General features: G+C 63.3%; 1 protein-coding gene across 1 annotated transcript; it reads left to right on the top strand.

The window, feature by feature from the left end:
- Positions 1–2,603: 2,603 nt before the first annotated feature.
- Positions 2,604–13,369, top strand: LOC117642754 (flocculation protein FLO11-like). The gene is made up of 4 exons (XM_034381258.1): positions 2,604–3,016; positions 9,338–11,460; positions 11,575–11,658; positions 12,292–13,369. Exons 1-4 carry the CDS (start codon positions 2,983–2,985, stop codon positions 12,559–12,561), a joined length of 2,511 nt encoding a protein of 836 aa, XP_034237149.1. The 5' UTR covers positions 2,604–2,982; the 3' UTR covers positions 12,562–13,369.
- The last annotated feature ends 686 nt before the right edge of the window (positions 13,370–14,055 follow it).

The following is a 14,055-nucleotide window of genomic DNA, read 5'->3' as shown; positions in this document are numbered from 1 at the left end:
CAAGTGGGTGTTGCGGGGAGAGATATGGGATGGAAGCGAGCCGGCTATCTGTGTTTGTGTGAGTGTGTGTGTGTGTGAGTGTGAGAGAGAGGCATAAGGGAGTAAAGAAGGGCGAGGGGGGAGTGGGATATGTGACGGCCGGAAATTAAGGGTGGCGTGGTTGGTGGCCCTGGTGGCCCTGTGGTGGGTGGCGCCGCTCGCACGGCCCTTGCCGCGCCGCCCTGGACGGCCTCTGGACGGCCTCTGGACGGCCACGACGCCTGTACTTATGTAACAATGTCAATCCGACTGAGTGCCTGCTGAGAGGCGCTGAGGCCCGGAGGCCTGGCGACGGCGGCGGCCACAGCGAGGACGCGCTGCCCTGCAGTCCTCAAGGAAGACGTCGGGGCGTCCCGGGAGAAGAAGAAGAAGAAGGAGGAGGATAGAAGAGCGCCGACAGATCTACGCTGCGAAACGCTCCCCGCCTGCATAAACTGCTCAACCGCGAGGAGCGCGGAACGGCGCGGGGGCGGCAGGGCGCGGCAGGGCACCGGGAAGCTGAGGGCTGAGGGGTCCGGCGGGGTCTGGTCCGGGTAGGAAACGGGAGGGATTTGCGATTGTATCAGGGCTGACCATGTAGGGCGGCCAAGTGGATTCCGCGGGGACAGAATGGGGGAGGGCGGAGATAAGGCGGTGGAAAGGAGTGGATGGAGTTGGATATTTAGTCATGAACGGCCGGAGTACTTGTATGGGTTCACACACGCGCTCACACGCACACACGCGCGCACGGACACACACACACCACGCCTTCCCCACACATAAATGCCACCCCATGCCATATCATGGTATAAACTGCCGCGTGCTTCCCAGCGCAATCTCGTCGAGTAATAGACGTCCATGAAGACGCCACGCGCGTTCGGGTGGGGCTGGTTGGGCTAGCGGAGTTTGTTGGTGGCACTCGTAAACGCCACTTCCGGTCCCTTCTCTCCCCCTCGGCGTTTCTCTCTCTCTCCGTCTCTCTCTTCCCCACGCTCTCCGCCCCGCGCGGCGGCCTATCCGGAGAAATAGCAGACGGCCCGACGGGCCCTCTGGTGGTGGCCCACACACACACTCCCCCCCCCCCCTTTACTCCATCCCATTTTGCCGCCAAGATGACGCGGGCGGCAAGGCGGCAAGGCGGCAGTGCGGCTGGACCGTGACTCGCAGTGTCTCGTGCAGTGTGGGAAGTGGGAGGGCCGGCGGTCTGGCTTGTCCCAAACCGCGACCGGGCCAACGGCTTTTGCACAGCCCCGCGTCACTCGCGCCACTCGCGCGCCCTGGCGGCCGGCGCCGGCGGCACCGCTGGTTGAGTACGTAGTCCGGCCCCTTCGGCTCCTCACGGCACAACAAATCCAATTTCCCCCTCCCCTCCGCCTCGCCGGCTTGCTGATCTATCCTCTAATTAATCACGAGAACACCACCAGGGGCCATCCGAACAGCGGGGTGGTTCCGAAGTGTCGCGGCCCCGCGGAACGCCGCAACGCCCCGTGAGTGCGACGGAGAGGCGCCAGAGAGCGCGAAACGACTCGGAGCCTGCAGCGCGACGGCCGCGCCGGCTAACCGAACTCGACACGCAGCGCGCATAGCAACAGCCGCCCGAAAAAACAACCACTGTCATGAACACTACTTTGCCCATTTCATTACTCTGGTTATTGATCAACCAGACTACAGATGGCCTGGGGGCGGGAACAAAAACACGGCCGGAACCCGCACCACTGAGAAATGAGAACGCCATTCTATGATCTGTCCTGCACTGTACGTAATTGCCACAAAATCGCCCCTACCCCCGATTTCCGAATGGAGAGCCTCGAGAGCCTCTCACTCAGACACTCGACTGCCATCGCCTTCCAGGACCCGGTCCATTATGCAGCACCACAGAGTTGTCCGGCGGGGATGCTCCAAAAATTTAGCACAGCTGTCAGCTCCGTCAAGGTTTGACGCTCGCTGAAAGGCGCGTGGCGTGGCGGGCGTGGCGCGGCGTGGCGCTGTGAGGTCATCATCCCCATCCACTTCCTCCTTCCCGCGAAGCCATCCGTCACGCCGTGTTTGCACACACCACCACCACGTTGTTGCTGTTGATTTTGTTAGTGGACTGCAGGACTGCATCTCCCCGCTCGCTCCCCCTCCCTTTGCCCTAATTGAACGGAAAGGGTTGGGCCAAAGGGCCGGCCGGCCTGCCTGCAGGGCTGCCGATTGCGGAAGGGCATGGGCCTGGTGATAAAGAAGGGCCGGTGGCGGGAAACTGGCGCACATGCAGCGGTGGTGGGGGGATGGTATCGGTAATTCGTGAGCCGCCCCGCTCCTCCCCTCCCCGGGCAGTCCCTCATAAACCCCACTGCTGCTGCCGCCGCCGCTACACCAGCCACCGCCGCCGCCGTCCGCTCAGCCCACCCCACCCCTCCCCTCCCCGCCCGAGGGCCCCGACAAAAGACTCCCCTGCCCGGAGGCCGAGAGCTAACCACGCCAGCCCTCGACAGATGAAAGAAGGGAGCCCGGCGGGCCGCGCCCCGCGCACCCCTCGCCTCCCCCACCGCGCGCCTCCCGCTCCGCCGGCCCTGCTTCCCCGCCGGGATTCGTCGCCGGGCGGCTGGCGTGTTGCTGCCTGCTGCTGCTGCTGCGTGGGTCATTGTGCCGGCCGGCGTGCAGCACACTGCAGCACAGCGGTGCAGTGCGTGTTGTGCGGAGCTGCATCCTCCTCCAGCCGGTCCGCGCCGTGGCCGTGGTGGACAGCCGTCGTCGCGCACGGAGTACTCGGAGGACTCGGAGCGGTGTCAGTGTGTGCCTGGCGGGCCTGGCGGTGTCGGGGCCCAACAGCGTTTCGGTGGGCGGATGCCTGGCAGTCTGTGTCTCGTCAAGCCCCGTGTCACGCGTGCCAGTGTGTGAGTGTGTGTTCGCGCGTGTGACAGTGTGCGTGTGAGTGAGTGTGTGTCACACCTGTGCCAAGGAGAGCGCTTCGCCACCAGGATGGCAGGATTTTCGTCGCCGCTCCTCGTCCTCGGTGAGTATTGAACCTGCCGCCGTCTTCCGGAATGATCCGCTTAGCGGAGGAAGTTTGAATCGTGTCGGCGTGGTCCAACGCCCAGCGGATTATCCCGCCCCGGTCGCAGGTACCCGTTTACCCGTTTCCGCTTTCGGGGCTGCGACGCTGCGAGAGCAGTCTGCGACTCTTGGGAGCGGATCGAGAGTCCTCGGCGCCTCTCCCCGTGAGTGCGAGAGAGACAGAGCGACTCGGCCTGCTGGCGCGCTGGCGGGCGAAAATGCGTGAAAGCGGAAAAGCAATCGGGAACGGTAATGGTGTAATGGCGTCCCAACCTTGGCCGTGTTGGGGCAATGGTCCGCAGCGCCGCGCCACTGCGAGGACGCTCATCGATTTTTATTTTTTCATCAACTCCGTTTGCTCATGATTGAATTAGTTCGTCACCAAACCAAGTCTGCGGGCGATTTTTTCCCGTATTTCCCCCCTCTTTTACGGTGTGTATCTACCGCCGTTGCCGTACTGAATCCTGCCCGGGCCATTGGGGGGGGGGGCTGCTTGCACGGCTGTCCCCTGCACAATGCACCTCGTTCCTCGCTGCGACAAAGCACCCCGTCTTGCTTCCCGAAATTGCGAGAGAGAAGTCATTGACACGGAAAATGAACTTTTGGCATCGCCGGTCGTTTAGAAGAAATTAAAATGAAACGTCAGTCGGGCGTCCGGGCTGCGGGGCGGGGCACTGCCAGGCGCTGCCGGAGCCGTCATCGCGCCGCACTGACGGCCGCCCCGCTCCGTCGGCCCGTCCGCGGCGACATAACTTTTCGGTCCGGTCTGCAGTCGCCGTCGTCGGAAAGTTGACGCCGTTTATTCCGGCTCTTGTGACCCTCCCCCTCTTCCTTTCGATTGATACGCACAACCTGCAGTCTATTCAAAAACTCGGTTTTTCTGCAGCCCCGCTGCCGAAAGAGGAAAAGGGGGAAATAAGCCGGCCCAAAACTGCTTTCGACTGTCGTCGCTCTGTCCTGTCCGTCTCTCTCATGGAGCGTTTCTGCAGGGTGCGAGAGAGACGGACTCTGTTCGGTACAATCAGAGTGCGGATGAATCACGCACCGCTTGGCGACGCTCTGCGAGTCTGCGACGCTTGGCGGGCAACTACAGTGCGCGCTGCAAATGGGATCAGTATACGTGAAGGGAGCCTCGGCCGTAAATCAAATCCAGCGTCACCCAGATGATGCTGATACGCTGATAGGGAACCGGGGAAGCCATCGGGACGCTCCGCCGTGGACGCTCCACGCATCTGCAGACGTCGCACGCAGGGTGCGGCGGCACTACACTCGCAAACACGGCCCGGTCAGTCGCCGGGGTCGGGTTCACCGAGCGTTTCCACGCTGCCTGTACACTGCGCGTTTTGACGCCGCCTGTACCGCCGCATCCCTCTCCCCAATAACCACGGCACTTTGAAAAGCCCCGGACCGCGCCGAAGCTCCGGCGAGTTTCTTTGGCTGCATTCACCTGTTGCGGCGCGGCCTCTCCTCCGCGGGCCTCGGCTTCATGGCGCGGACTGTACCTGCCTCCGCCGGGCCGCCCCCGGCCGCCCCGCCCCTCAATAAGCCCTATTTATGATATTGGCCGCGCAGCCTGTGCATTCACTCTTTATTCGGGGAATAGAGTTGCCCCCCGGCGCAAAACTCGGTCTGGCGGGGGCGGCGGGGCCGGCGCGTTCCTTTGTGGCCGTGCACCAGCACGCCGAGCACGCCGAGCAACGCCAAAGGCGCACCAACGGCTGGATTTCCTCTAACAAGCGCAAGACGTCCTACACGAGAACAAGGACGCCAGTGTGCCGGGCTGCGGGGCAGGGACCGCGGACCGGCGGGCCGGCCCAGAGGGATGAGGTCCTGGCTTTGGGCCTTAGCGGGCTGCTCGCGGAGGGTCGCGCGGTCTGGCGGTCGACGGCCACCCTCCTCCTCCCCGCGGCCGTCCCCGCGGCCGTCCCCTCCCCGAGCCCCGAGCGCGCGTCATCATTCCCGCGCCGGGATGACGAATTCAATGAATGGCTGACGGATTCATTAATTGCCAGTCCTGCGCATAGTCACCGCAGTCACCGCCGCGTGCGAATAGCGTCGTTGCCGCCGTTGCCCATATCGCTCACTGCCGCTTGTGTCAACAGCGTCTTCCACCATCACATGTTAATTCCCCCACCCCCGCTCCCCTGTCTATCAAAATGACAAGAGCCTGCCACAGCGCGGTGCCGCGGCCTGCAGCCCGCCCGTATCTCCGCGTGTTTGTGTTGCCCCTGTGTGTGTGCGTGCGTGTGTGTGTGCGCGCGCGTCGTGTGCTTACAATGGACAGGTTTGATATGTTTTTCGATGCGACGCGCGCTTCGAATCTCATCTTGAGCCCGCCATCGGCCGGGCCGACCCGAGACAATGAAAAGTAACAAACTCAGGTAGGGGTGGCCGACTTCATGAGAAGCAGCATTCGGATCATGAAACGCACAGTGTACCAATTCGGGCTCAGGGCGCTCAGGCTCCGACAGGTCGGGACAGCATCTGATACGGTTTAGTACGTCGCCTACGTCGCCACCAGCGTGTTGTGGTGTAGGAATGACGCGTGTGTGTCCAATCGGGCGGCCAGGATTACCGACCGGCCCATTTCTTTAGGGACCATCGGCGTCCTCGGCGTCCTCGCTGCCCCTACACTTTATCTCTACATGTCCATTGATGTCGCCCACGACGACGGCGGCGCTGCAGCCTCCACTGTCGGGTCCGGGCGGCCAGTCCGGGCGGCTCCGGGGGTCGACAGGTAGGCCGCAGGTAAAGCCCTGCTGCCCTGCTGCTCCACCGGAGTTCCTCCGGGCGATGATTGAGTGGTGGGGGAGGCTGCTGGAATGTAATGCAGCAGTGGGACTAATGCACAGGTGAAGCTGGTGGACCAGGGGGAGTTATGCGGGTAAATGGAGGACGGCCGGGCGGAGGATGCTGCCGGACGGGCGGACGGACGGACGGATAGGGTCCTCATCAGCAGCAGCAGGCAGCAGCGCGCAGTGCCCGCCGACACCCGGACCCGACACTGATCCGGCGATGACCACGCGGGCGGAAGGGGGTGGCGCGGCGTGGCGCGGCGTGGCGCTGAGTGTGAGTCGGTAACGAGGGCTGGCGCGGCGTGTGCGGGCGTGGCGTGGCGTGGCGTGGCGTAAACGCGTTACAGAGTGGACGGACGGACGGCGAGGAGGGACGCGGCGCGGGGATCTGCTGAGATGCTCCAGAGATAGGAGGACATGGCCGGAGATGGCACGGCGAGGACCTGCTGGGGGCGGGAGAGGGGCGGTGATCACATTGGCCGAGTCTCATCCGGACGTGATGGGGATCAACTTTATTCGATTTATCGGCCAGGGATTCCTTTATGAGTCGTGGAGCAGGACACTTCCCCCTCCCCGTTTCTCCCTCCCCCAAGAAAACGAAAAACTGAGCACTGTTTTTCCTCCTTTTGCGCTTCCCGTTTCGCGGCAAGTCGCCGGTTAAATTGGCCATCAATTAGCACGGGCCACTGGAAGGCTGGGAGGTGATCGAGAGTGATATACAGCCCGGATCACTTCCATTTGCCTGCCTTGCCTGTAGCCTTGCCCGCCCCGCCCCCACCCCTTCTCTTTTCTGCTCCTGGGCTGCCGAGGCTGCCGGAGTTCCGGCGACGCCGGACAATAATAACGCTCGAACAATGCCCCGGGAGGGGTGGGGGGGGGGGTAATCCATTGTAATTCTCCAGACGACAACCTCGCAGCGACAACTGGAACATCAACAGTCTGGCCCAGTGGGCCGCCTGGCCGTGCCGCGCCGTGCCGCGCCGTGCCGCGCCCCGAGAGGAGGGTGGCGTCATGCACCTGAGCGAGGAGCACCAAGACGCCCCGGCGGACGGGATTAGTTATGGCGAGGCTCGCCGGCGCGCCCCGGCCTTCGTCGTGGAGACCGGCGGGGAGGACGGTGGGATCCTGGAGGACAGCGAGGGCGCGGGGCTGCGACCCCGCCGCGCCGTGTGGCGTGTATACACAACGCGGCCTGTCCCGGCTGGTCCCGCTGTCGGCCTAATCAGTTCCAATTTGCAATAACAGCAGAACGCCATCATGTCGACCCCCCGGCCTGGCGGCGGTACCGCCCCGGGGGGCGGCATGGCATGGCGGCATGGCGCGGCATGCGGCGGTGCGTCGTCGGCGACCCTCCCACGCGTCGTCTCCCCCCGGCGCCGCCGCTCAAACTTGCCCCGGCGCCGTCCTCGTCGTCGTCGTCGCGGTGACACCGTGACACGGCCATCCCTATCCCTTGGCTGTCAGCCGCCGCCGCCGTCGGCAGCGCGCAGCAACGCCGTGGCGGCGCGCCCCAGAACTAGCAATAACTTTGGAGTGGCGGTCACGGCACCGTGGTCGTCTGGCCCTGATCGTCACATCGGCCCTGCGCTGCCGCCACCGCGCTGCTGATGCGGCTGGAGGGGCTGGAGGGGCTGGAGCGCGGCGGTCGGGCGATTCGGCGCGACAACCTTCGGCCCGAGTTAGCAGGACGGAGGCCGGCCTAAAGGGTTGCCGATGGGGCGTCGGGACGGGGCAGGCCGGGGCCTCGGATTACGGGATTTACTCCCGCCCCGCCCCGCCCCGACGTCCGGCCCCCGTGACGCCGACGACCACAAGCAGTGCCTGCGGCCGGACAGCTAAGGCCGGCGGCACGCACCGCGGGTATGGCCCCCCACACTATAACTGGATAGAACTGTTAACAGGGCTGCAACTACACGTCGTCATCCGCTCCGCCGACGGCTTGGCGACGGCGTGCCAACGACCCAGAGGACGCACTCGCCAAAGTTATCGGAGCGGGGCGTTGCGGGGCGGGGCGCGGTGTGGCAGAAAGAGGCGGGGCACCGCTTCGCGCTTCGCACGCAGCCCCATGCATGCTAATGTCTTGGCCCGCAGCATCATCGCTTCCGTTTCCGGAGACGGAATGCCACACGGGAAGTCGCCGTGCCGGGCCTGGCTCTGGCTTTGGCCCTGGCTGCCGCTGGCTGCCCTGGCTCTCGGCCGGGCGGTTTCAAAGAGAGGGACACTCCCAGCCAAAAGCCGCACCCTCTGCCGCAGAGCACCAGCACGCCGGAGCACAGTTTTGTCCGCGCTTGGGTGGGTGTGGTGGGAGGGGGTGGCGGAGGGGGAGGAGGACGCTCTCGAGGCCGAAGCGGAGAGGCCAGCCCAATTCCGAGAAGTGAGAAACAGAAAACAGGGCAACTTGTTGGCGGCGGCGGCGGCTTCGGCATGCCTCCCCACTTCCCCACTGGTTCTCCGCGTGTCACCCCTCGTCAAGGGATTCGCCTCGCCACACCGACGCGAGCGACGTAGCGGCGACCAGCACATCGAGCAGCTGAGCAACCATACCGCCCGCGCGTCAATCACCCCCGGGGCTGGCGTGTGTGGCTGGCGGGCTGGCCACCGGACCGGGGCCGGCGGGGCCGGACGGGAGCGCGACGGCCTCCATCCGTTGGGGGGTCAAGTGATCACGTCCTCGCGCGCGACAATTTGAGCCCGAGGGACCACGGGGCTGACTCCGAAGAGGACTCCGTCGCTCTGTCTCTCTCGCACCCCCGAGGAGCGTCTTTCGAGTGCTAGAGACGGAGCGCCGTAGTATCGAATGTCACGCGGGTCAACTGCCCGCCTGCCTTGCCGCCCCACAAGTTCCCCGTAAAGTTACACAACGAAATTACGCCGTGAAGTGACTTGGAAAATCATAGTGCGTCGGGGTTCCAACTGTCATAAGACGTGTCCGTCTGCCTCAAACGATTTGCTCCATCATCGCCACTTTCAGTCCCCTGAGCGCCCGCGGTGGCGCAGATAGGCAACCCTTCGCGCACCACCACCTCCCTGGAGTGAGAGCGCCGGGTGGGCAGGCAACCATTCCTACCTCGTTGCCGCCGAACCGCCGAGTCGAGAGAGGCCCCCTTAGCTCGATCGGACTCGGTCGTCAGCTGTCTGTTTGGCCCCGGGATGGTCTGCGACAGGGCGGGACAGGGCCGTGCGCGCTGACCTGGCCAGACCTGGCTGTCTCTCTCTGCCCCTTCCCCCTTCCCCACGGCCCGAGAGGCCATCATGCCCTAGGACTGCCATGGCTCGGTTGGCCGTGCCTGCTAGTGAGATGTGGCGAGGGAGAGGGCAGAATGGCTGTCCTCGCCAACCCTATCCTTATCCTACCTCGTGAAAAGTAACTCTGCGGAGATAACCGTTTTAAACTAAGTTTCTGTTTCGATTAGTTCATGTACACAGTACTTCTCTTGGAAGGTTAGACTCGCTTTGCTCACTCTTGTCTGGTGTTTTTGTTGCAGTGCTGGCGCTGGCCGCCGTGGGCGCCATGCCGCTGGACACGCCCGAGGCGGACGTCGAGTCGCCGGACATCTTGGTGCTGATGCCGTCCTCGCAGACGGACGCCCCTGCGGCCGCCACCGCGCCCAGGATGCAGGGGAACGACACCGAGGACGCCGCCAACCTGATCCCCGGGGCCGGCGACATCAAAGTGCTGCCGGCGCCGCCCAGCCAGACCGCCGACAAGGACAAGACCCCCGAGCGCGAGGACGCCCCAGTCACGCCCATCCCGCCGGCGGCTGAGAACACATCAGCCGAAGCCGTCAATAAGCCCGAGCCCTCCAGCAGCAGCACCGAGGCCGCGCCATCCGAGGCAGGCCCGCGGCCCACTCAGCGAGTGGAGGAGGCGCCTGTCACCATCATGCCGGCAGAGAGCGTAACTACAGAGTCCGTGGACGAGGTCGAGCCGGTCCCCGCCAGGCACACGCCGCGGGCGGAGGATGTGTCAGCCGATGGCGTCCAGCGGGCAGGCGCAGGGCACCCCGTCAGCAGCACCGCCCCGCAGCCAGCCAAGGAGGTTCCTTCGACCGCCGTCCCGATGGCGGGGGAGGACACCTCGGCGTCTACCGTCGCACCAGATGGAGAGGAAGCGACCACGGTGTTGCCGGCCGAAACGGAAGGCGCCGTGACCACACCGGAGGCAGGGCAGGACGTTGCTGCGACCGCCAACCCCGAGGACGTGGACCCGAGCGAAACGACCACACCGTCAGTCGAGGACGCCGTGCTCACGACCACCGCCCCAGCGGCAGAGGACGACACTGCAACCACCGTGGCCCCCGTCAAGGAGGACGTCGCGGAGGCTCACAGCGAAGTCGGCGACCCGGCGCCCGAGGCGGACAAGCAGTCCGCTGTGTTCTCCACGGAGCTGCCGGCGCAGACCACCGGCATGGACGCCGTGGCGAACGTGGTCGTGGACACGGTGCCCAGCACGGCGGTGCCCGAAGTGTCTGAAGGCCTGGACGCCGTCGCCGTGACGGTCGTGGTGGAGAACACGGACGCCATGGTCACGGAGGCAGCCACGACGGAGGAGACAGCGCCACACCGCGACGTGGGTGAGGGCCGCGGCCGCGCCTTCGACCACGTCCTCGTGGCCGGCGCGGACCCCAGCCAGGATCCGGCCGCCCAGCTAGTGTCCACCAGTCAAGCACCACTTCCGGCCAGCGAGGCGGCAGTTCTGGCAAGCAGCGAAGCACCGTCCAGCGAAGTGCCTCCTCCGGCCAGCGAAGCACCTGTATCTATAAGCGAAGCTCCACTTCCGGCCAGCGAAGCACCTGTCTCTACTAGCGAAGCTCCTCTTCCGGCCAGCGAAGTCTCACTTCCGGCCAGCGAGGCGGTGGTTCCGGCAAGCAGCGAAGCAACGCTCCCGTTCAGCGAAATGCCTCCCCCAGCCAGAGAAGCAGCTCCTCCAGTCAGCGAAGCACCTGCGTCTTTCAGTGATGGGCCACTTCCGGTGAGCGAAGCTTCACTTCCGGCCAGCGAAGAAGCGGCTATTCATGTTAGCGAAGGTCCACTTTCATCGAGCGAAGCGCCCATTCCGCTGACCAACGTGCCGGACATTTCGGCCACTAAACAAATATCCGAGGATCTGACCACAAGCGCCGTCCAGAACTCCGACCACACGGACGCCGCGGCGCCGCCGGCCGCTTCCAGCGAGGCCACCCCTGTGGTTTACCATCCCGAGGAAACCAAGCCGATTGGAGCCCCTGCGCCCCAGGTCGAGACCGCAGAACCCACAGACAACGAGTTGCCGAGCACGCCGTCCACCGCCACCAGCGCGACCGGGGCCGCGAGGAGCGTGACCCGCGGCGGCACGGCCCGGCCCATCAACGAGGGCACGGAGGAGGCCGCGACCAAGGCCGCCGACGTGGAGGCCAGCGCCGTCATCGGCAAGCCCACCCCGGCCTCCACCGGCACTGCGCGCGACGTCCTCATCGACAGCCCGGACTGCCCCAAGATGGAGGCGGACGCGCGCTTCATCGTCATCCTGGTGCTGCTGGCCGCGCTCAGCGTCCTCGGCGTGTCCGTCGTCGTGCTCGTCATGAAGTTCCGCGTCAAGCCCGCCGCCAGACGAACCATCAGCATGTCGGTGAGTGTTTCCTCGATCAGTCGGCAGCGTCCTCTCTAACGAACAGCCGCTGGGTTTTACTCGCAACTCGTGCTCGCTGACGCGCTGACGACCTCGTTTTTGTCCTTTCCGCAGATGTGCTGGTGCCTGCGGTGGGGCCGCGCGCGCAGGGCCACCATCACGCCGCCCTTCGCGCACAACCACCACCAGCGCACGGAGGTAGGTGTGGCCAGCCCGCAGCCGCCCTTGTCGCTGTGCCAGTACTCCTCCCTCGTCAACCTGGAAGCGCCAACGCCCCCGACCGCCTGACATGCCCCACGCCCTTAGGACTAGACCCCCTGTCCGTCCCCCCTTCCCCTAGAGCTGCCTAGAGCCTGCTTGCGGTGGCCGCGGTCGCCTTGCCTGCCCGCCGGTCCGACGGATGGCTTGGGCCTTCACCCCTCACTCCCCGCACCCCCTGCAACGCCTCCCGCACACCTCTGGGGCTGCTGGCGACAGTGCCGGCGACGGCCTCGGCTTGGAGATGCGCCTCGCGAGTCGTTTGAGATTGCAATCGGAGTGGACTGCGGATTGCGATTGGATTAGGGCAGACTGGCCCTTCTCCCTCGGCGAGCGGCTCGGCCCGGCCAATCCCTGGCAATCGCGTGACGCGCCGCGCCGGATGAACCGAACGGCCACTCTCATCTTCGGAAGTCTCGCATTCTCGCATCGCGCCGGCCATCGCGACACCAGCGCCCTGGCGGCCTCATTCCCCTCCTTTCTTTTTCACGGTGGCCCCACCAGCCCCTCCAACCCCGCGGTTGGGACGAGAGGGCCGAGTAGTGACGGGCGGTTTGCGGTGTGTGGTTGCAGGCGCAGGTTGGGGGGACGAAGGCCAACCCGAGGACGGGGAAGGGGACGGAGGACTACAACCTGGCCTCGGACGAGGACTGCCGGCGCGGCGAGCTGGCCGAGACACACGCGCAGCACACGCAGCAGGACATGCCCACCTGGACCTTCTACGAGAAGGGCGTCAGCGCGGCCGGCCGAGCGCCCGCCGCCGCCGGGCCGCAGAGTCCGTCCAGCCCGGCGGACCGCAAGCAGGACAAGCAGGAGGACGAGGTGCTCAGCTCCAAAATGTAAATGGGCACCGGGAGAGAAAGGTACCCTGCGGAAGGGGTCGGAACGCCGCTCTCTTTTTCGGTGACTGAGGTGCGTGCGTGTTCGGAAAACGGAGGAGGCAGTCGGTGCGCAGTCCGCGGTCTGGGGAGAGGAGCCCGGAGCGCCTTGTGATCAATTTGAGCTGTGAAAGTTTTAAGACTTATCACTTAACATGTAACTTATAAATACGATAGACCGAGTTACTTATGACTTTGTGTGTAATTTATATTTCGAGCGACGCACGATGTGCGCACTATTGTACATTGTGAGATTGAGTTTGTAGATAGGTACCATAGATTTTAGTAATTTTATTTTGAAGCTAGTTACTTATTTTACAAGAGCGTAATGTACACATTTTGACAAGAAAGCAGATTTCTATTTTTTAGTTTTTTTCTTTTTTTTTTCCAAACTTTGTTTGCAAAGTCAGCATGGAAGTTCTGGTTTCGTTTGTTTTTATTTCCTGTACACTTTGTTTTGTCTAACTGTCTTATATTAAGACAAAAGCGATTGAAAATAAGCTAAATTAAGGAAAATTTTTTTGTTGTTTTTTTTTAACTGAAAGTTTGATTACAAAACGCTTTTTGAGAAGAGTATACGTACGTGGTGGAGAAAACTGTACTCAAGAGAACCTACACTGTGCCACCTAAGCAAAGAACAATGATCACAGCAGAAACACATACCTGTAGTTACCCTGGACAATCTATTCTGGGGATAATTAAGAGAAAAGCTTTATTTTGTTGTTTTATTTTTGTTTGTATTTTTTGTCGATTAAAACCTATTCTAGTGATAACTTTGGGCCTGTGTCCTTTTTTCCCCCTCCATAAGCACGTGCCGCACTTCGATATATCGAACCTAACCTATATATACACACCCAATCGTCGCCACTCTATTCGCGGCGGTGCGTGCCTAGCCTTGCCCAGCCTCGCCCCACATCCAGGACCCGGGACGAGCAACGTTACGGTGTAATCAACTAATGTGGACGGTGGGGGAAGGCCCAGGCTGGCCCAGCAGAGTGATTCCGAGGGTACTTTTTTCGTCGTTCTGTCTCTCTCCCACGCATGGAGCGCCCCGCATAGGTGCGAGAGAGACGAGCGACAAAGAGAGGACTCTCGGAATCAGTCTGCAGTCTGGCCCCGGCCGAGGGTTGCGAATCCCCGCTTTACTTTTTGTGGCGAGACAGAGACAGACATGCGATCCGCCCGCTTGCCGGATCGGACTTCAAAGGTCAGACGCTGCATTCGTTCAGTACCTTTCTCCGCTTTCGCCGGGGCATGGCTGGGGGCAGCGGGGCGGCCAATACCCTCCCGCCAAACGGACAATCGGTCCGTCGCTCTGTCTCTCTCGCACTCCTACGGTTCGCCCCCATGACAGACAGAGCGACGAAGCGACTGTTCGGAGTCAGTACCAGTTTGGCGGTGGGGCAGCAGCAGCACGGATTAAACACAATTTCCGCCACTCGCTCCAGGAAAGCGGGAA

The sequence above is a fragment of the Thrips palmi genome, unplaced genomic scaffold (assembly GCF_012932325.1).
Source record: "Thrips palmi isolate BJ-2018 unplaced genomic scaffold, TpBJ-2018v1 HiC_scaffold_16, whole genome shotgun sequence".
NCBI classification, from domain to species: domain Eukaryota; kingdom Metazoa; phylum Arthropoda; class Insecta; order Thysanoptera; family Thripidae; genus Thrips; species Thrips palmi.
This window is presented reverse-complemented; position numbering and strand designations above follow the sequence as displayed.